This window comes from Mus caroli, chromosome 2, assembly GCF_900094665.2.
Source record: "Mus caroli chromosome 2, CAROLI_EIJ_v1.1, whole genome shotgun sequence".
In the NCBI taxonomy this organism is placed as follows: Eukaryota; Metazoa; Chordata; class Mammalia; order Rodentia; family Muridae; genus Mus; species Mus caroli.
The window spans coordinates 85,271,966-85,291,720 of NC_034571.1; the positions used below are offsets into that span (position 1 = coordinate 85,271,966).

The window sequence follows — 19,755 nt, forward strand, 5'->3', positions numbered from 1 at the left end:
GGAAGGAAGGAAGGAAGGAAGGAAAGAAGGAAGGAAGGGAGGGAGAGAGGGAGGAAGGGAGAAAGGAAGAGAGGGAGAGAGGGAGGGAGGGAGGAAGGGAGGGAAGGGGTGAGAAGGAGAGTAAGAGGTGGGGGGAGAGAAAACTAAAAAAAAAAAAAAACAACTAAATTCTCATCCTTGTTTGTGTACACAAGCTACTGAGTGTGTAGTGTGTGGCTTTGGCTGAGGAACATAAGGAAAATATGACCTCACAGGTAGGCATTGGAAAGGGTGAGGGGGCGAGATCTAAAGGTCTTTCCAGATAAGCAGGCCTCTATACCCTGCTGGCCTAGAACTTGCTCTCTAGACCAGGCTGGCCTCAAGCTCCCTGAAGTTCTCTGCTCCGTCCCACACCTCCCTTCCCCCCTCCCACACACCCCCTGCACTGGGATTAGCAGCATTATGGACAGCAGCTGAGAGGTGCAGTGGATCTGAAAACACATCAATGGACATAGGTACAGTTACAGGAAAGCCCGCCTGTTTTTTTCTACCTTGAGTAGAAAATTTGCACTCATTTGTATTTGAATATCACACAGTATATTAGAAAGATAGTAACCAAATATTAATACTTCAGTATATCTTATTTTTAAAATCATATCCATCACATCATTAATCTCACTAGAAAAGCCTTAAAGTACTGGGAAGCTGGCCAGACATGGTGATGTATGTCTTTAATCCCACCACTTGGGTGACAAAAGTCGGTGGATCTCTGTGAGTTTGAGGCTAGCCTGGTTTACATAGTGAGTTCCAGGCCAACAAGGACTATATAGTGAGACTCTGTCTTTAAAACACAAAAACAAAAAAAAAAAAAAACAAACAAACAAAACTCCAAAATTCTCATTTTTTTTCATATTTAAAAATTTGGCAACCAATATTGCCAACTATCTATCTTAAAAGAACTAGTTCACATGGCCCATAGAATCAACTACTGGGGCTCAAGTGGTTCACAGAAATCAGGGAACCTGTACAGGCCTGACCTGGGACCTCTGCATATATGTGACGGTTGTGTAGCTTAGTGTTCTTCTTAGACTCCTAACAGTAGCAGCGGGGACTGTCCCTGGCTCCTCTGCCAGCCTTTGGGACCCTTTTCCTCCTAGTGGATTGCCTCATCCAGCCTCCATGTGAGACTATGCGCTTGGTCTTATTGTCTCTTGTTTGACTGATGCCCCTGGGAGGCCTACTTTTTTCTGAGGGAAGGCAGCAGGGTGGATCTGAGGGAAGGGAGAAGTCAGGGGGAAGAAGTGGGGGACAGGAGGGAGGGGATACAGTTGAGATGTAATATATGAGAGAAGAATAAATTTAAAAAAACAGAGAACCAGTCACTGTATTACTTTTTAAAAAAGTGTCTGCTAACTCAACCTAATATCCAGAGGGAAGATGGTGTTTCATGAACAAAGCTAATTTATCACAGACACCTTTTCCTCACAACAACCAGTACACGGGGTTGGCAGCAGAAAGGCTTGTGTATCCTTCCAATTCTGTCACAAGATATTAAAGAGACATCTGGGCAATGATTAAAATTTAATAAAAGTGATTTTTCATTGTTTCATCAAGAACATTCATAAGTGAAACTGGCTTTTTAATTTTTTAATTTTTACTTTATGTATGAGTATTTGCCTAAAAGTACACATGTGTACACATGTGTGCCTGGTGCTCACACAGGCCAGTGGTGGGCATTGGATCTCCTGGAACTGGAGTTACTGATGGTGGTGAGTCACTGTGTAGGTGCTGGGAATCAAGCCCCGGTCTCTGCAAGACCAGCATGTGCTCTGAGCCATCTCTCCAGTCCTGAAACTGGGAGGGATTTGTTTGTTTGTTTATCATTTTTCGTTTTTTGAGACAGGTTTTCTCTGTATAACAGCCCTGGCTGTCCTGGAATTCGATCTGTAGATCTGGCTGGCCTCGATCTCAGAGATCTTTCTGCTTCTTCCTCCTGAGTGCTGGGGTTAAAGGCATGCACCAACATGCCCCAGAAAACCAGGAGATTTTAAAAATAATTCTTTAGACAGTCTTACAGTATAAGCCAGATGGTCCTTAAGCTTGTGATCCTCCTTGTGTTATTTAAGATGTAATTTTCAAAAAGTCAGTTTTAGGGTCCACGGAGATGGCTCAGCAGCTAAGGGCACTTGCTTTTCTTCCAGAGGACCTGGGATTTGAGTTCTAGCACCCACATGGTGGCTAACAACTGGCTGTAACTCCACTTTCAGAATCCAGCTCCCTCTCTGTGCTCCTTAGGCACTAGGCACACATGTGGTGCAATACATACATGCAGACAAACAAATACACATAAAACATTGAAATTTTAAAAAATGATAAGACCCAGTTTTAGGCTAAAATAAATAAATCCTAAGTAATAGGATCACTGGTGTGGCTCATCACATTCAGCATGAAACTGTTAGGCTTTTTATTTTAATTTTTAAAAACTTATTATATATATATATAATATTTATATGGATGTATGTATTTATGTACACTATGTGCACGTCTGGTGCTCTCAGAGGTCAGAAGAGGGCATCGGATCTCCTAGATACAGATAGTTGTGAACCACCACATGGGTGCTGAGACAAGTGCTCTTAACCACCGACCCAACTCTTTAGTCCTTAAATTATATTTTATTTACTTATTAATTCATTTATTCATTGTGTGAGTGTGGGTGGGTGGGTAGTGTGTCTGTGTGTGGGCAGGCATGTGCTATGAAGCTCATGTGCAGGTAGAGGACAGCTTGCAGGAATCAGTTTTCTATTTCTACCACGTGGGTCCCAAGGATCAAACTTAGGTTGTCCGGTTTGGCAACAGTGCCTTTACCCACTGAGCTATCTTACCAAACACCGTCTTTTTTGCTCTGTGCAGGCCTGGAGCCCTGGCTGTCTTGGAACTTTCTCTGTAGGTCAGGCTTGCCTTGAATTCACAGAGATCCACCTGCCTCTGCCTCCCAAATGCTGGGATTAAAGACGTGCACCACCATGCCCAGCTTATAAAACTGTCTCTTTTACAGAACAGGATGCATGGAGGTGAGGGTGGGGCTACATAGTTCAGTGTCAGGATAGTAATGTGCCACAGTCTATTCAAGACTGCTTTTGAGTTTTGGTACAAATATTAAAAAGTAATAAAAGGCATCTTAGCTGGTCTTTGGTGGCTCACACCTTTAATCCCAGCACTCAGAAAGCAGAGGCAGATAGATCTCTGTGACTCTGAGGTCAACCCACCTCTAAACTACTAACTCTAACTACCCATTCTCTAAACTACTAACTCTAACTACCCATTCTCTAAACTATTAACTATAGCTACCCATCTCTAAACTACTAACTGTAACTACCGATTCTCCTCTAAACTAGGCATTAACTGGGCTGCATAGCAGCATGGCAGACATGTTTAGTGTGAAAGCACTGTATAGGCAGGGAGACACACAGGATAAAAGGGACGCTCCGATGTGCTCACCAGGCTGTTCAGCTGATCGAGCACCTCATTGACTTGCTGGCTGTACACCAGCCCAATGTGGGACTTTCCCATTAGGCGCCGTACTTTCTTCCTGATGTCATTCTTGTTCACCTGTAAAGCCAAGACAGGAGTCTTAATAAAGGTTCTGCTCCCTTCCGAAGTGAGGCAGAGACAAGAAAATATCAGTTTCCACTTACCTGAGAGAAATGGAATTCTGAAAGACTATGTTACTGACTATGGCAGAACACTTTCAACTGTGTGTTCTGTCCATATGCTGGGGATTGTCTCTGCCTCTAGCTAGCTTCTACAGGAAAGTGGCTCTTAGAGAGTTGGACATCAAGGAGACACCTCCTCCCATCCTTTACCAACACCATAACATCCTCCCCAAAAAGACTTCTTAGAGTATGATTTATAAACAGTAACACAGGTACAGTAAAGTGGGACGCTAGTACCTGAGACACCTTGCAGGTAAGCACCACCATCCACCCCTGACCACAGGGAAATGGAATTCAAGCATAAAGAAAAGCTTACAATACAGGAATGCTGACTAGCTTTTGTCAAGTTGACACAAGGTAGAGTTATCTGGGAAGGACTCTCGATTGGGAAAATCCCTTTGTAAGACTGGCCTGCAGCTGCAGATAAGCCTCTGAGTTGTTTTTTGATTAATGATTGATGTGAGAGCCTAGCTGCTCACTGGGCAGTGCCCTCCCTGGGCAGGTTGGTGTAGAGGTCTATTGAGAAAGCAGCCTGAGCAAGCCAATACGCAGCACTCCTCCATGGTGTCTGCATCTGTTCCTGCTCCCAGGTCCCTGTCTTGGCTTTCCCTGATGATAGACTATCACCAGTTAGCCAATGTGCCCTTCTGTTCCCATGTTGTTTTTGGCCATAATGCTTATAACAGCAACAGAAACCTAACTAAGACACAAAAATCAATCAAGTCAAAAGGCTCACAGAATCTGTCTCTGTGTTTGGGAACTGATCCCTTCACATTTAAAAGCTAGGGAGAGGGCTGGAGAGATGGCTTAGCGGTTAAGACTGCTCTTCCGGGGGTCCTGAGTTCAAATCCCAGCAACCACATGGTGGCTCACAACGGTCTGTAATGAGATCTGATGCCCTCTTCTGGTGTGTCTGAAGACAGCTACAGTGTACTTACATAAATTAACTAAATAAATCTTTGGGCTGGAGTGAGCAAGGCTGGAGCAAGAAGGGATAAATAAATAAATAAATAAATAAAAGCTAAGGAGAACTCAGGGAGGCTCATTCTCACAATAATTCTCTGCCACCACCAATCCAAATCCACATTTCTCCTTCAGAGAAGAACTTCTCTTGATAATTTGCAATACACTTCTCCACAATTATAAATATGAAGCCCAAACAACTCACACTAGACTTACCACTCCTTTGTTAATAAGCAGATACTTTTTTGACAAGATTTTATATAGTTTTACTTGGTCTCGAACTTATAGCCAAGCTTGGCCTTGAATTTCTGATCCTCCTGCCTCTACCTCTCAAGTGCCTTATTTGCTGGCATGAACCATCATGCCAGTAGACAGCTTTTTCTAGCTACAGAAAATTCTACATGACAAAGGGCTGGTGCTCAAAAATAAATTCTGAGCCCCTGAAGGTTTTAGAATATACTACTGAAAAAAAAAAAGAGTATTAAATCAGTTGTAATTTGTGGAGAGCTCTGTTGTATCCTAAAACAGCTCAGCAAAGGGAATACATCAAATTCAAAGTAAACCAGTAACAGGTGACAATCAATGACTTTCACAACATTCAGTAACAAAACAGCCTGGCAGCTCCAGTTAACGGAACAGTGGGCAAGCTGCCACAGGGGCCTTGAACTTTTCAGTCAGATACTTTGGCAGCTTTCCAACCAGTCCAAAATGTAGGCACTAGACCTAGTCTTGCCCTTCCAGCACCAGTAACAGTTGGACATAAGCAATATGATCAATCAGTACATAAGCAATACCTTCATCAGCAGCATATAGGATATGAGGTTGTGTAAAAGTGTGGCCAGCAAGCGGTCTTCATCATCCTCCAGGCGCTTCCGGTCGTGTTCCCCTAGGGAGAGGTACCTAAGCAGAAGCCCAGGGCACAAGTTAGTTCTCAGGCAGGAGAACACAGGACTACGAGGAAGGAACTGAGGAGGCACAGTGCCAGGTCTTTGTCAAGTCTCATACCTGTCGATCATTTCCTGAGGACCCTGGTCCATACCCATTCCTTCTCTTTCCAACATTACGGCATCTAAGAATGCATCTTCCCAGAACTGCATTTGGTCCCATAAGGTAGAACGTTCTTTGCCTGTGTAGAATAAGGTTTATTTCTCGGGTGGGGAGCATGGCTTATTTAACATTTAAGGAATGTAGCTGCTAAATAAAAAGATAGTAAGCCCCAGATAAAACAAGGTCATTCCAAATTTCAGAGCAATGGAAACCAAAGCTTTCTCCCAGATCTAATACATTTTGCCTCCAACCCCAGAGACCTCCACGTGAGGCCTTGCCCCTCCCCAGCAGGAGGGATGAGCACATCACACAAAGAAAGGCAGTTACTCAGAGAAAAGGTCTCCATAGCGGCATCCTCTAGCTGGTCCCACATGGATCCTTTGTCCCTTCCTGCCAATTTGTGAGCAGGGAGGAACATGGTAGCAAGAGGAAAGAAAGGAGACAGAAAGACACAGCCTGGTGAGTCACACCCAAGCCCAGCTTCATCTAGTTCTCAGCCCCTGCTTATCCCACAGGTTCCCGGGGTTCAGCTTTTAAGATGCTATCTGGACCACTGAGAGGCCTCAGTGGGTGAAGATGCGTGCTGCCAAGCCTGATGATCCGAGTTCCGTCCTGGAGCCCGCGTGGAGGAGGGAGGAAGGAGAGAACCAACTTCTAAAATCCCATGATCTCCATGTGTGTGCGTAGCATGCACCCCTGTCCCCACTAAATAAATGAATATTTAAAAGAAGTTTAAGATGCCATCCGATACCAAAATTGAAATTAATAAGAAGCCAAGCAGCAGCTGTTGGTGCCACCCTCTCCCATGGCTGAGCCCAGCTTTCTTCCAACGCAAGGGGCCTTGCCAGTCTATTTCTTACCTAGTAGTCCCTCATAGAGATAGACTCGCTGGCTTACGTCTTCGGAAGAGCGAATCGGACTACCAGCCGGCTTCTCCTTTGGCTTCAAGCTATGGGCTTTACCCTAGAAAGACAAGACGGTAGGTCAGACGCCAGAGTCACCAACCAAGAGGGACAAAGTGAACCAGGCACCTCAGGGAAAGGCTCATGCACTGGGTGGGCATCATCCGTTAACAACACAGCTTCCCTGCTTATGCTACGACACTTGGCCAAAAGTCAACCTAATAACCCTATTTTCTGTTACTGCTTCCTAAAGCAAGAAATGAAGTCTTTGTTCTGACTTACCTTTATTCTTTAGTCTCTGTAGTGCTTTCTCTTAAAGCTGGGCATGCCTCTAGCTTTTGCAGTAGCATGACACAACAGAAGGAACACAGAGTCTGAAGTCAGACTGGCCATGGGTCAGATCCCTGCTTTTTATTAATGTTGTAGTGATTGAGGATCATTTTCCTTGTCTATAAGAGGAACATTATAATATCTACCCCATAGGATTGGAGAAGTGATTAATTGAATTGCTTTATATTGGATGTGTGTGTGTGTGTGTGTGTGTGCGCATGATCACATGTGTGTGCAAGTGTCTGTATGTGCGAGGGTCCAACACGATACCTGACATAAAAAGCTTTACCTTATTTTGTGGGGTAAGGGTGTGAGACAGGATCTTGTGGCTCAGGCTGGCCTCAAACTTGTTATAAAGCTGAGGCTAGCCTTGAACTACTGATCCCCTTTCTCAACCTCCCACATCTTCTACATCACACTCACACAGTTCTCACCTCCACTGCTCCCTAGCACAGGACAGTTAGGGCTGTGTGGTGAGGAGAGCCAGGAAAGGTAACACATGGCCACCAGCATCTTACAGGGATGACCTCACATTTGTCTTGTTTTGTCTTGTTTTGTTTTGTTTTTCGAGACAGGGTTTCTCTGTATAGCCCTGGCTGTCCTGGAACTCACTCTGTAGACCAGGCTGGCCTCGAACTCAGAATTCCGCCTGCCTCTGCCTCCCAAGTGCTGGGATTAAAGGTGTGCGCCACCACCACCTGGCTCTCACATTTGTCTTAACATCCAGAATCAAAGCACAATGAAGGGATTTCTTTTTTAAGATTTATTTTATACATATGTGAGTACGCTGTCACTGTCTTCTGATGAAGAGGGCATCAGACCCCATTACAGATAAGGTTGTGAGCCACCATGTGGTTGCTGGGAATTGAACTCAGGACTCTGGAAGAGCAGTCAGTGCTCTTAAGCCCATCTTTCCAGCCCCAACAATGAAGGGATTTTTAAAAAGGTTTCAAGAGACTATTAATTATTATTTATTATTATTATTATTAATATGAGTACACTACACTGTAGGTGTCTTCAGCCACACCAGAAGAGGGCGTCAGATCCCATTACAGATGGTTGTGAGCCACCATGTAGCTGCTGGGAATTGAACTCAGGACCTCTGGAAGAGTGGTTAGTGCTCTTAACTGCTGAGGCCTCTCTTGAGCCCTCAAAAGACTTTTTAAAGTAACATTTATTCATTTGTACATGTGTCCTGGGGGTGATGTGCAGGTTGTGGTTATGCATACAAGTGTAGGCCAGAAAACACCTTTTAGGAGTTGGTTTTCTCCTTTGACCATGTAGTTCCAAGGATGGAACTCAGGTTGTCAAAGTTTGAGGGCAAGAGCCTTTACCTGCTGGGACATCTTCCTGGGCCCCACCCCTTTTGACCAGGTCTTACCATGTAGCAGGCTGGCCTCAAACTTAAGATCCTTCTACCTCAGCCCCTGAGAAGGACATCAGGCATGAGCCGCCACACCCAGCTGGAAGGACTTCTCAAATACTCTTATTAAAACAGTCTGTGTAGACTCAGTATGAGTCAGGAGGGCCTAACTTGAGTGACCCTGCTAATTTTTAACTCTATCTCAGTCTCCATTGGCTCTTCTAGGAACAGACATATAGAAGGACCTAGAGACAGATGAGCACCAGTAGTAAGAAAATGACTTCATTTGAATCCTATCTTCCACTGTCCTCTCCAGACAAAAGGACTGAAAAGCTGTTGTGGAAAATACCCACTGTCGTCTTAATAAGGCGGCACGGGGATCAAAGTAGATAACGCTGTCTAAAGAAGCAGGCATACACTGCAGAGCAGACAGGAGAAATAAGAGCTCGGGGATTTATGTCATTTGGGTGTGGCAGTACACACTTGTAATCCCAGCACTTGAGAGACGAAAACAGAGGGTTCACAAGCTTGAGGGCAGCCTGGGGAACACAGTGAGACTGTCTTAAAAAAGAGGAAAAGGAAGAGGAAGGAAGGAAGGAAGGGAGGGAGGGAGGAAGCAAAACAGCAGACAGTTGGAAAGAGAGATAGAGAAAAGAGCCACCCACTGAGCCAGGCCTCCTCAGGACTATGGGAAGGCCTCCTCCTTCCTCTGCAGGACCAAGTGCCTGCACAAGGGTGCTCGGCCTCTGAATTACACCTCCAGCCCCACCTTTTCCTTCTTGTTGTCTCTAAACCACTTTCCTCTTCCATTAAAGAAATGTTCTTTGGTTAGTATATAGAGCTTACAAAGATGGTGCTTGTAGCAGAATTGGTTTCGATTTCACTGTCGGACAGAGTGGCCCGGGAACTTGCCAGGTGGGTGCTGCCTTCCCCTCCTGGCCCGTCACCTGCGTTGCTGCTCAGGTCACTGTCAGCTCCAAGGGTCTCTCCGGAACTATTACTCACCTGGGAAAGACAAAAGGCAGTAAGGGACAGTCCTAGAGAGGGACTCCCTATGCCAGCTAGAACCCTAGACGGCTAGGAGAAGAATCATTTTAAAGGTGTGTCAACTTTCCCATACACTTCTTTATAAAATGAGTGACATCCTGCGTCCACACACCCATGAGGATCAAGCTGATTTGAGACTAAGAGCAGATCAAAGGGAAGGAGCCCTTCCAGGGAGAAGTCCACACCCCACCCACAAAGAGGCCAATGTGGTATTCCCCTACCACGGTGCTAACTTCAGAATCCTGACTTGAGCTTCGGATCATAACAGCTGGACTCACACCAATGACAGAGTCTTGATCAGTCCTCTGAAATAACATGAAGACACACCTAGTTCTAGAGAAATCCTGAGCAAATAATTTTTTTTCTTAAATGGGTTGTGTGAACTTAAATAAAATAACACATTAAATAAATACCCATTGTAAAAAACAAAAGAATAAGTCTACTGCCCACATTAAGCTCTATGTTTAGTATATTTCCTACTAAATTCAAGATGGACAGAGTAGCACACACTTTTAATCTCAGCACTTGGGAGACAGAGGTAGGATGATCTCTGTGAGTGCAAAGGCAGCTGGGACTACAATTCTTGGCCAGCCAAGGCTAGACCAGTAAGACCCTCCCTCTCATAGATGTATCATATACTCACACACATACACACACACACACACACACACAAAGTTATACTGTGTTGCTAAATTTTTGAAAACACAATTAATTGTAGTATTACATTTCATGACTTTATTAAGTATTCCTTATTACTGGTTATATTTGAGATTGTTTCCTTTTTAACTATAAAAGTATTTTGAGGATTAATGGTATAACTTAGTGGTAGTCTTTATCTCGAATGTATACCCTGAATTTAATTCCCACTGCCAAAATGTGTGTGTGTGTGTGTGTGTGTGTGTGTGTGTGTGTGTGTGTGTGTGTGTCTTACTTTGAGACAGTAATTTACTCCTGGCAATCTTCAGGAAGGCTCTTACAAACCTGGGAGGCAGATGTCAGGCTCACACCACTGTCTGCGCTCATCTGGGACTTTTTCTCCTCTGTCTCACTCAGGTCAAAGACAGGCTTGATGCCCTCTGGCCCTGAGTAGGGAAGACTTGTGTTATTCAGCACAGAGAAGCTGGGGCAGGCTGGTGAAGGAGTGGGCCAGCAGCAGAGCCTGCTCCACCCCTAGCCATTGAATCCCCCTCCCCACCACTGGGATCCAGGAGAAGAGGTCCCAGAAGCCATAAGAACCAAGTAGTACATTAGACCTGGCCAAGGGTCTCTGCAGCCATCTTCTCACCCTGAGAAAATTCAGAGTAAATCATCCTAAGATAAAACATTCCACAAACAAACCCCATTCCATGGCACCCAAAGTTAGAGTTTCACCTGTGCCTGAAGCAGACCATTAAAGTATCCTCAGACGCTCAGTGACTCCTGACAAATGTGTCTAAAGGAGGCCAGAAATGATTAGGCCAAAAGAAAGAAGGAAACACTGTTTCCATGGTCACCGTCTCCCCCACCCATCTACATTTGAGACCAAAAAAAAAAAACCAAACAAACCAAAAGCCCCTATTTAACTCACCCACCCAGGATGGTATGGCAGAAGGACAGAACAACAGAAAGCAAGAAAGTGTGCCTAGGCAAGCCACTAGAGAGAGCTGGGAAGCTACAGACTCAACACAGAGGGACAGCAACCATCTCTGCCAACTGTGCCCACAGGCCTAACAGTGAGGGAGGTATCAGTCACAGAGGGGCGCTGCATTCTGCAGAAGTTCTCCCCACCAGCTACAGAGCAAGAGAAAACCAAGGTCTGGGTCTTTTACTCAGTAGACGCCTGATTGCTAATGAAGGGAGGGCAAGGAGTAGCTTACACACCATACACCTAGGAGTCACACACCACCTACCTGCTTTCAATCCAAATGCAGCACCGCCCTCCCCGCAGGAAGTCTCTGACCTGTCTTTACCACTCTTCCTCCAAATTCCACCCAAGAACAAATGTGGAGTGCGGCTGGCCGACAAAGGGAGCCTGCCCCAATTTGGGCCTGGGAAGTTGGCAGGTATGGGAGACTGGGGGACAGGAAGGGGCATTCGTTCCTTACTCTGTTTTTCCAAAGCCTTTTGCTTTTTCACTTCCTGGTGCTTGTTCCACAATTCTACCCCAGATGCAATGCAAGCAGGAGAGAAAGACAGAAAGTCAGACTTGTCAAAGGACCGGAACCACCCCGCCCATGCTCATTCCGTTTCAGACACAGCATTATTGGCTAAGAGATACCAAGATATCTTAATTTGGGTAGGGTTGAGGAATCAAAAATCCAGTTTTTGCCCCTGAAGTCATGAACTGAAGCCTCTAAATTTCTAGTCCTACTCCCAATGTAAACACTACAGAATTTTTAAGCTGGAAGGGTTCTTCCATGAGACCCTTGTATTTTGTATTAGAAACTGGGCCCTAAATAGGCTGGAGAGAGATCATTTGACTTCTACCACACTGTGATCTCTCTGCCAAACAAGCTGAGCAACGGCCACGCTTACAAATTACAGATAAGAGAGACAATCGGGACAAGCAGGCCAAGAATTTCAGAGGCATGAGCAGAAATCTGCTTGACTCCTGGACTGGACCGAGGCCAAGCTTTCAGTTAGCATCCCTCCTGTTGCCACCAAAAAAAACAAATTTATCTTTAGAGCTATTGCCTTCTCAACTAAGAGACCCATTTGTAGTCAGTATCTAGGAAAACTGCTTCCAACAGAAGTAACAGAGAGAGAGCGGAAAATGGTCAAGACTAACTTCTCAGTAATACAAAGCACAGGAAATACCAATCAGAGCAGTTTTTTTTCCTGGAAGAACTTCAGAGTTTACTTAGTGTAGTCTCGCCATTCTCTAGACGAGGCGACAGAGAGTCTAATAGTGAAGTGATCTGACCAAGTAGAGTCAAGACTTTCAGGACAACAGATCAATATTTTTCTAGGGCATCAGATCAGGCAGGAGAAAGCCAGGTTTTACTACAGCTTCTAGGAGAATATTTGCCAACCAGAGAACCGGAGATGCCCCAAGAAGAGAGCTGCTTCGTTCCTCTGAGAACTTAGGACAATGGTTAGAGGTCATGGCAAAGAAGCACCAGCTGAAAGCAGAGCATAGAGACCAGGGGTCAGCATCCACAGGAAAGCAGCCTAGATGACTCACAGTCAAGTAGGAGTGAGCCACATAGGTGACACCAGAGTGTGAACCGAGAAACACCAAACACAGGTGACACCAGAGTGTGAACAGAGAAACTCCAAACATAAGCAAGTTTTCAGTCAAGTCTGGGGTGGAAAGCAGAAAGAAGAGCTGGCTCAGAAATCTGTGATTTTGGAGTCTAGAACCCAAACATGCCAAAACGGAACACATCCCAGAGCAGTGTTGTAATGCTTGGATGGGGGAAAACTGGATGCAGAGACCCAGATGATCATAATTTTACATCCCAAAGATGTATCTATATATTTCCTAATAGTTTCCAGGAACGTGTTTTCTCTATGTGAGGAAATTCAGATGCAAATTCGAAAGGGATTGAGAATACAGCTTAGGCTGCCTGCACTGCATCCCATGGGTCTCTACGCAAACTTCCATTGTTCTTCAAAGATGCTGGTGAGGCGGCTAGGAGCGAGCAGGAAGACCAGATGCGGGTAAGAAAATGCTCCTGGAAGTGGACAAAGACCTATCCCCCTCTCTAAAAAGCAAGCATGGGGAAGAGAAAGTCAGGATTCTGGGTGAACTGAGAGAATGGAGGGATAGTTAAGAAGCCAGGCCCATTTTGGCATATCAAACACAATAATACATACCAACAGATGCTACAAAATTCTCTTCCTTTAAACTTCTGGTATCCAGTTCTTTAGGACCCTTTCCTGTAGCACTTGGTGCCCGAGGGCCCAGTTGAGGGACCCTTAGCTGGGCCATTGCCTTTGGGTCCCCCCGGCCAGCCAGACCAGGATCCTTGCCAACTGGGGTATTTACATTCTCTGTCGGACTTCTCTTCCGTTTGTCTGGTTCTGAGGAAAGGAACAAATACAAAAAGTGATTACAAGAGATATCAAGTAGGAATCAGGTCAGAAAAGTGAGATGGGGGCGGGGTACAGGAGGATGTGGGGCAGTTAGCAAACAGAGGGAAGCACAGCTAAGGCCTTGGCTTGCATGGTAGGAATTATGTTTCTTACATATAAATCAAAATCCCGACGTGTGACAGAGCGGACAGGGAGACAGCAGGTACATCCCTACCTTTACTATAGTAGTGAGTCTGGGCAATCTCCAAAAGCCCAAAGATGCTGGCCATACCACCCAGACCTGCGTGGGCATAGGACTGCTCGAGGCTGAGGACTGTGCACTTGAGGAGGTCTAGCATCCCCTTGTACACCTTCCGGCTGATCTCCTGCAACAAGAGCCAGGACCTAGAGCTAGCAACCTCTCTCTAACATCCACACTCTTCTGCCCAGCTGATCCCAATCCCTTGCCCAGATGCTTACCACGTCTTGGATGACATCCTGCCGGGCGTCATCCTCTGACTGCACTGCGCGATTCAGCTTGCTCAGTACAAAGACTCGAAGCTGCTCACTCTCCAGCAGCCGGCGTACCTTCTTCATATTGAGCCAGCCCACTCCCTGGCCATCCAGCACACTATGGACTACTTCCTTCAGGAACTGCTGGTTCTCGCTACAGGGCCCACAAACCACTTCTGTGGTCATCTGATCCTTGGCAGAGCAACCAATGCCCTCCCCCCCTTCACCAGACAAGATACACCCCAGGGAAAAGCACAAAGCTGAGTCTCCAGACGCTCATGACCACCACACCCCATTCCCCCACCCCCCACCCCCAGGATCTCGTTTGACAACTTCCCACACTCCTGCAGTTTCCCTTTCTCCATGCCATAAACCACACCATAAACTGCTGCCTGGAGACTGGCTAAAAATGGGGAAGTGATGACTGAAAATTGATTAAATCTACTATCTTGAGAGCTACTCTCCCAATCTTGAACATTCCTCAAAAATAAAATAAAAATAAAAATAAAAATCAGGAGTCATTCCCTCTGCGTGAGAACTTTCAAACCGTTCTGCCAGTTAAGTGCAGGGTGCATGCCTGTAACCCCAGCACTTGGGAATGGAAGTAGAGATCAATTCAAGTTCATCCTCAACTACATACTGAGTTTAAGGGAAGCATTGTAGGAGATAATGGGACTGCCTCAAGAAACAAACAAACCAGTGAACCGCCATTTATTACCTAGAGTTGCTCGACCGGCCCTGTGGGGATGAAGGTTCTCTTTTCACGGTTGGGCTGTGTTTAATGACAGATGACTTCTGGTCCACTAAGGCCCTCCTGTTTCCTAAATTGGGAAGGTAGAATTGAGACACATCTTTGGCATAGTCTGGTTCACGTTATCATACCCCTGGGTTGCCATAGTCCACACCCTTTATCCAGCTGGGCTGGGCAGGGTGATACCAGAACATCACACAAAGGTAGAAAGCAGCCATGGCAATGTGCAGGAGATAGGGACGGAGATGAGGCCACTCCACATGCACCAGCAGCATGCCCCATGGGCTGCATGGGTGTCATGGGGGATACGCAAGGCAGGTCACTCTTGTGACATTGCTTGCTCCATGAGGAGGATGGCCCTCAGGCAGGCAGAGAAGTTGCTAGGAAAAAACAAAAAGGCCATGCACAGCTCACGGGGAAGACCCACCTTCACCACTCCCAGGGCCGGCTTCAGTAACAATCTCCATTAGAGTATTTAGCCCAAATACTGGGACAAAAATACACAATTAGTAGGTGCAGCACAATACTTGAAACCCTCTACCCATTGTTGGAACAGTAAGTCAGACCATCTGAGCTCTCTCTCAAAGCCTGGAAAGTGCGTAGAGCCTTGATTCTTGGGCACGTCAAAGCTGGGAGCCAAGTGACCAGGAGATAACCACGGCTCTAAGAAAGAACATTCTTAGGCCTGGGACCTCTCAAAGCCAGGGGCAAGGCAAATGACACAGATACTAAACAGGCACATGCATGAAAGAGGGAACGCTTGTTTTTGTGGAATATCTAGCACAGGGATCCTGAGGGCCTGTGGGTAACCACAAGAGAGACATCTTGCAGATGCTGTCAGGGAAGTCAGGGAGCCGTAGTGAGGACGGGGCATGGGTGGGAAGGCCAGGTGCAGCACATGAGATGAAGCATGGCATGCAGTGAGTTTCAATCACTCCTCCCTTCAAATGCACTGGATGAAAGCCAGAGAGGCCCCCACACCTTCCCATCGCTACTCCAGCATCCATTTGAGACTCACTGTGGCGACATGGGTTAGTTTTCTGTACTACTCTGCCTCCTTCACCCACCTACTTCAGATCCCCACCGCACTAAAGAACGTTCCTTAGGTTCCTGAAACCTCTAGCTGGAGGTGATGGGCCGTACGTGTCTCTAATCTTAGTATAGGGAGGTTAAGGAAAGAGGATTCTAAGTGTGAGGGGCTCTACATCGTAAAAGCCCTGTATCAAGAAAATGGTTGCTTCTCGCTGTATGTACTATTATAGTTAAATATTTCAGCACAATATCCAGAGATGACAAACAGAAGCCAAATTAAATTGGGAAAAGCCCCTCAAGCTACAAAGATCACAGATGAAACTGAAATAAGGTCTGAACTGACCCTAGAAGCCAATCAATACCACTCATAGACCAAAAGTTGGCATGAAGCCATATAAAGCTAGCTTCTATAAATGCTGCTACGTTGCCCATAGTCCTCCTCCCATGGACCAGCAACTTGGGAAGTTTGCCCAAGGTCATGGAGTAGGCATCTGAAGATGACTGAAGGCAGCTGATTATCCTGAGTTAGCATATACTTCTGATAAGGTCCTCCCCAAAGCAGTGGCAATCCCATACCACCACTGTCCTACTGATATAACAGGGCCTCCTCCAGCTACAAAGATTGTTTCGATCTGCAACCACTTAGTGCCTATAGTGTGCGGTAAAAGCCATGATAAGCAAAATGAGGCAGCAGCCAAGTCAAATGATTCATGGTGCGCAGGCTCCTGACAATCACCCACATGTCTGACATCTCTCAGAGAAACCTGGTTTGACAAAAGAAGACTTGTAGTTACCTTTCAGGCTGGGGAATGGTGTAGTCTTCTCTCGGGCACCTTTGGTGGGCAGTGTGAGGTTTGAAAGACTGAAGCTTGTACTATGGTTCCGATACAGGCTGCCTACAAAGGGAAGGGGATGAAAATGAGGATGCCACATCCTCAGAAGTGACTGTTCCATCATTGGCACTTCCCTCCTCTCTAACAGCATCCCAAATAGATACTCTCTGCCCTATCTTAGAAAAGATTGAGTGAAATGTAGGGTAAAAAAAGAAACCCCAGATAGATCTGCTCAAAGTGCAGTCCTAGTTTTCTCAGGCTGCGTACAGTGACAATATCCACATCTCGTTCATGTGGTTCATTTATCTTTAGCTCTGAAGTACAATTGCTACCTGGCTTCTCAGGACACCTACAGCTACAACCATCCTCTCTGGTAGCTCTCAGTAGCCTGTGTCAATCTACAGTCTATGAGAGATTCTAGCCTCAGGTGCTAAAAGTCAGCGTGAAAATCAGCTGCATACATATTTAAACATGTTCATTAAAGCTCCTTACCAGGCAAAGGCATATCCGAAACAAATATTTCCACAAAGTATATGTAAAACTGTATGATCTAAATGTAATATTTAATATTCCATTATGTCTGAAATACATATATGTGAGTGGGTCAAAGATGGCCCAGTGAGTAAAGGCACTTGCTACCAAAACTAGCAACCTGAGTTTGACCCTGAGGAGCCACAGGGTACGAAAGTTGTCCTTTGACCTCAACATGTATGCTGTGACCTGTTGGTACATTCATGTGTGGGCATACACACATAATACACACACACACACACACACACACACACACACACATATATATATATATATACACACACACACACACACACATATATACATATATACACACACACATACACACACATATATATACATACATATGTATATATGTGTGTGTGCATATATATATGTGTGCGTATGTATATATGTATATATATAATGACTAATTTGGTTAGTGTTTCTTTTACCTCATTTAAAAATACTTCATTCAGTATCTCCCCAATGATCTGAATCAGGACTAATGTCAACCTAGCCCTACATCTCAAGTTCTGAGCAACATGTGCCCTAAAGAAAATGGAGCAGAGGAACCAGAAGTTGAAGGTACTTACTAGCAAAAGACATGATGCCCCCGAAGCCCTCGGTGCTGTTGTTAGAGACAGTGGAGTTGGGAGAGCTTGCTCTCGAGTCTGACTCTGCGTCTGAGTCGCTTGCCAGCTTCAAGCTGTTGGGCCGCAGCAGCTTTTGAGCCCTTGAATGCACAGTGCCACCTGTGAGTCCCAGGCAGGGGTACCTATCTTGGGAGTGGGCCTTATGCTATACTGCAGATGCCATTCTTATCCCATAATTTCTAAGTCCCCCTAGTTCAAACAACTACCCTCTGGCAGAATAGAGTCTGTAGACTTTCTGAGTAATCTTGCCCACGGTCACTGCAGTGGGGTCCCTTAGTCGCCCATCTAAAAAGGATGCCCAGGCTCTCACCGACTGCCACTGACATGTTGGCTGAACCGGGGAGTGTAGCTCTCCCCCTGCTCCTCCTCATCTTCCTCGGGGGGAAAGCCATACTGGGGTTCGAAGTATGGATTGTCATAGGTTCGCTGGCACACTGACCCCTCTCCAGTCTCTGTCTGTCTCCTGTCCACAGTAGATTTGCAAATGCTGGGAGGCACGGGAGGGAGGGGCTTGGAGATGCCTGCTGCGGCCTTATCTCCCATCTCTGTAGAGTCAGCAGCTTCCTAGGAGTCACATTAAACAAAGAGTGGTCACCCGATGTCCAGTGGGGACTTACCCATAGTTTCAGTTCAGTGGAGCAGACCAAACCTGTCAGATTCCTAGCCTATGAAATATATGGGAAAAGCTACTGTACTCTTGATCACTGGACTTACAGACTATATAAGTAGTTAATAGTGACACCTTAACAGAAGTCCAATGACCTTCTTCCAGGTCATATCAGAGGCTTATAGAGAAAGAAGATGGGAAAACATGGAAAAAGGCAAGCCAACAGCTGCAGTAAGGTTTTCCATCCTAAACAGTTTAGGCCCACATCCTAAACAGTGGCTGTCACCATGCGCCCACCCTGCCAAGTGCTCACGTACAGAGTGGGCACTGTGGACGACGGTGCTGGGGCTGCTGCTGGCCGTGGTGCTGGAGCTGGAGCGCAGTGGAGGGTTCTCCTGAGAGTTCTCACTGTCTGGGCCGGGTTCCTCTCCCTCCTTCTGGGGCTGCAGCTCGTCAATCTCCACTTCACTGGCATCTCCCAGGGCTGCATGCGTCAGAGGATCCACATCTACCAAGAGAGACCAAGAGGTACAGACCACCTCAGCTCCAAACCCAAGCCCCGCCTAGCTTGTACTGGCCAGACATCCCCAGCGTACTTACTGGGAGTGTCGCCATTGATGTCACATTTCATCATTTCACTGACAAAGTCCCCAAGGGAGGAGTAAGAAGAGCTTGAGTCATCGTAATCCTGACTATCACTGCCACTGCAGAGGCAAAACAATACAAAAGAAAGGGAGAGGGGCTGACCCAGGCAGCTCAGGCTGTTACGGCTCTTGCTGCCAAGCCTGATAACCTGAGTTTGATCTCTGGGGCCCACGTGGTAAAAGGAGAGAACCAACTCCCTCAAGTTGTCATCTGACCTCCATATACACACAGGGCCACACAAATGCAAACATACACACAGACACACACACATACAGACATACACACGTACACCATAAATTGTTTTTTTTTTTTTAAGATTTATTTATTGATTATATGTAAGTACACTGTAGCTGTCTTCAGACACTCCAGAAGAGGGAGTCAGATCTCGTTACGGATGGTTGTGAGCCACCATGTGGTTGCTGGGATTTGAACTCCAGACCTTTGGAAGAACAGTCGGGTGCTCTTACCCACTGAGCCATCTCACCAGCCCCATAAATTGTTTTTAAAGCTGAAGATGTAGTTCATTTGGTAGAGTGACTACCCAGCATGCAGGAAGACCTGGGTTCTATTCTAGCACAGTAGAAGCCAGGTGGAGCAGTACCCTCCTATAATCCCAACATTTGGAAACTAGAGGCAATAGGAATAGAAATTCAAGGTCATCCTTAGTAAATCTAACCAAGTCTAGGACACAGGAGACCTTTTTTTCCCAAATAAAATAAAAAGAAATAAAATCAGAAAGGGAAGACAGAGGAATCCACAATCAGTTCTTACAAAAACACAAAGAGGAGCACAGCTAACTCAAGGCCAGAGTATGAGATAACATTAGATGTCATGGAAACCAGTCGGAGCGATGATGGTGGTTTATGCC

General features: G+C 45.9%; 1 protein-coding gene across 22 annotated transcripts in view; it reads right to left on the reverse strand.

Moving 5' to 3' along the window:
* Positions 1 to 19,755, reverse strand: part of Madd (MAP kinase activating death domain) — a 43,619-nt gene that overhangs the window by 9,848 nt on the left and 14,016 nt on the right. For 6 of the 22 annotated variants that reach the window (XM_029474115.1, XM_029474114.1, XM_029474118.1 and 3 more), the window contains exons 11-29: positions 18,843 to 18,946; positions 18,560 to 18,750; positions 17,946 to 18,199; positions 17,576 to 17,715; positions 16,431 to 16,532; positions 15,032 to 15,091; positions 14,572 to 14,674; positions 13,821 to 14,007; positions 13,576 to 13,726; positions 13,143 to 13,349; positions 11,429 to 11,482; positions 10,326 to 10,426; positions 9,566 to 9,649; positions 9,144 to 9,302; positions 6,563 to 6,665; positions 6,030 to 6,092; positions 5,661 to 5,781; positions 5,450 to 5,555; positions 3,478 to 3,588 (exon numbers count right to left, since the gene is read on the reverse strand). In XM_029474115.1, coding sequence (XP_029329975.1) covers positions 3,478 to 3,588; positions 5,450 to 5,555; positions 5,661 to 5,781; positions 6,030 to 6,092; positions 6,563 to 6,665; positions 9,144 to 9,302; positions 9,566 to 9,649; positions 10,326 to 10,426; positions 11,429 to 11,482; positions 13,143 to 13,349; positions 13,576 to 13,726; positions 13,821 to 14,007; positions 14,572 to 14,674; positions 15,032 to 15,091; positions 16,431 to 16,532; positions 17,576 to 17,715; positions 17,946 to 18,199; positions 18,560 to 18,750; positions 18,843 to 18,946 — 2,401 coding nt within the window. The remainder of the gene's footprint in view (positions 1 to 3,477; positions 3,589 to 5,449; positions 5,556 to 5,660; positions 5,782 to 6,029; positions 6,093 to 6,562; positions 6,666 to 9,143; positions 9,303 to 9,565; positions 9,650 to 10,325; positions 10,427 to 11,428; positions 11,483 to 13,142; positions 13,350 to 13,575; positions 13,727 to 13,820; positions 14,008 to 14,571; positions 14,675 to 15,031; positions 15,092 to 16,430; positions 16,533 to 17,575; positions 17,716 to 17,945; positions 18,200 to 18,559; positions 18,751 to 18,842; positions 18,947 to 19,755) is intronic. The other 16 variants (XM_029474129.1, XM_029474117.1, XM_029474130.1 and 13 more) reach the window with 13 other exon arrangements.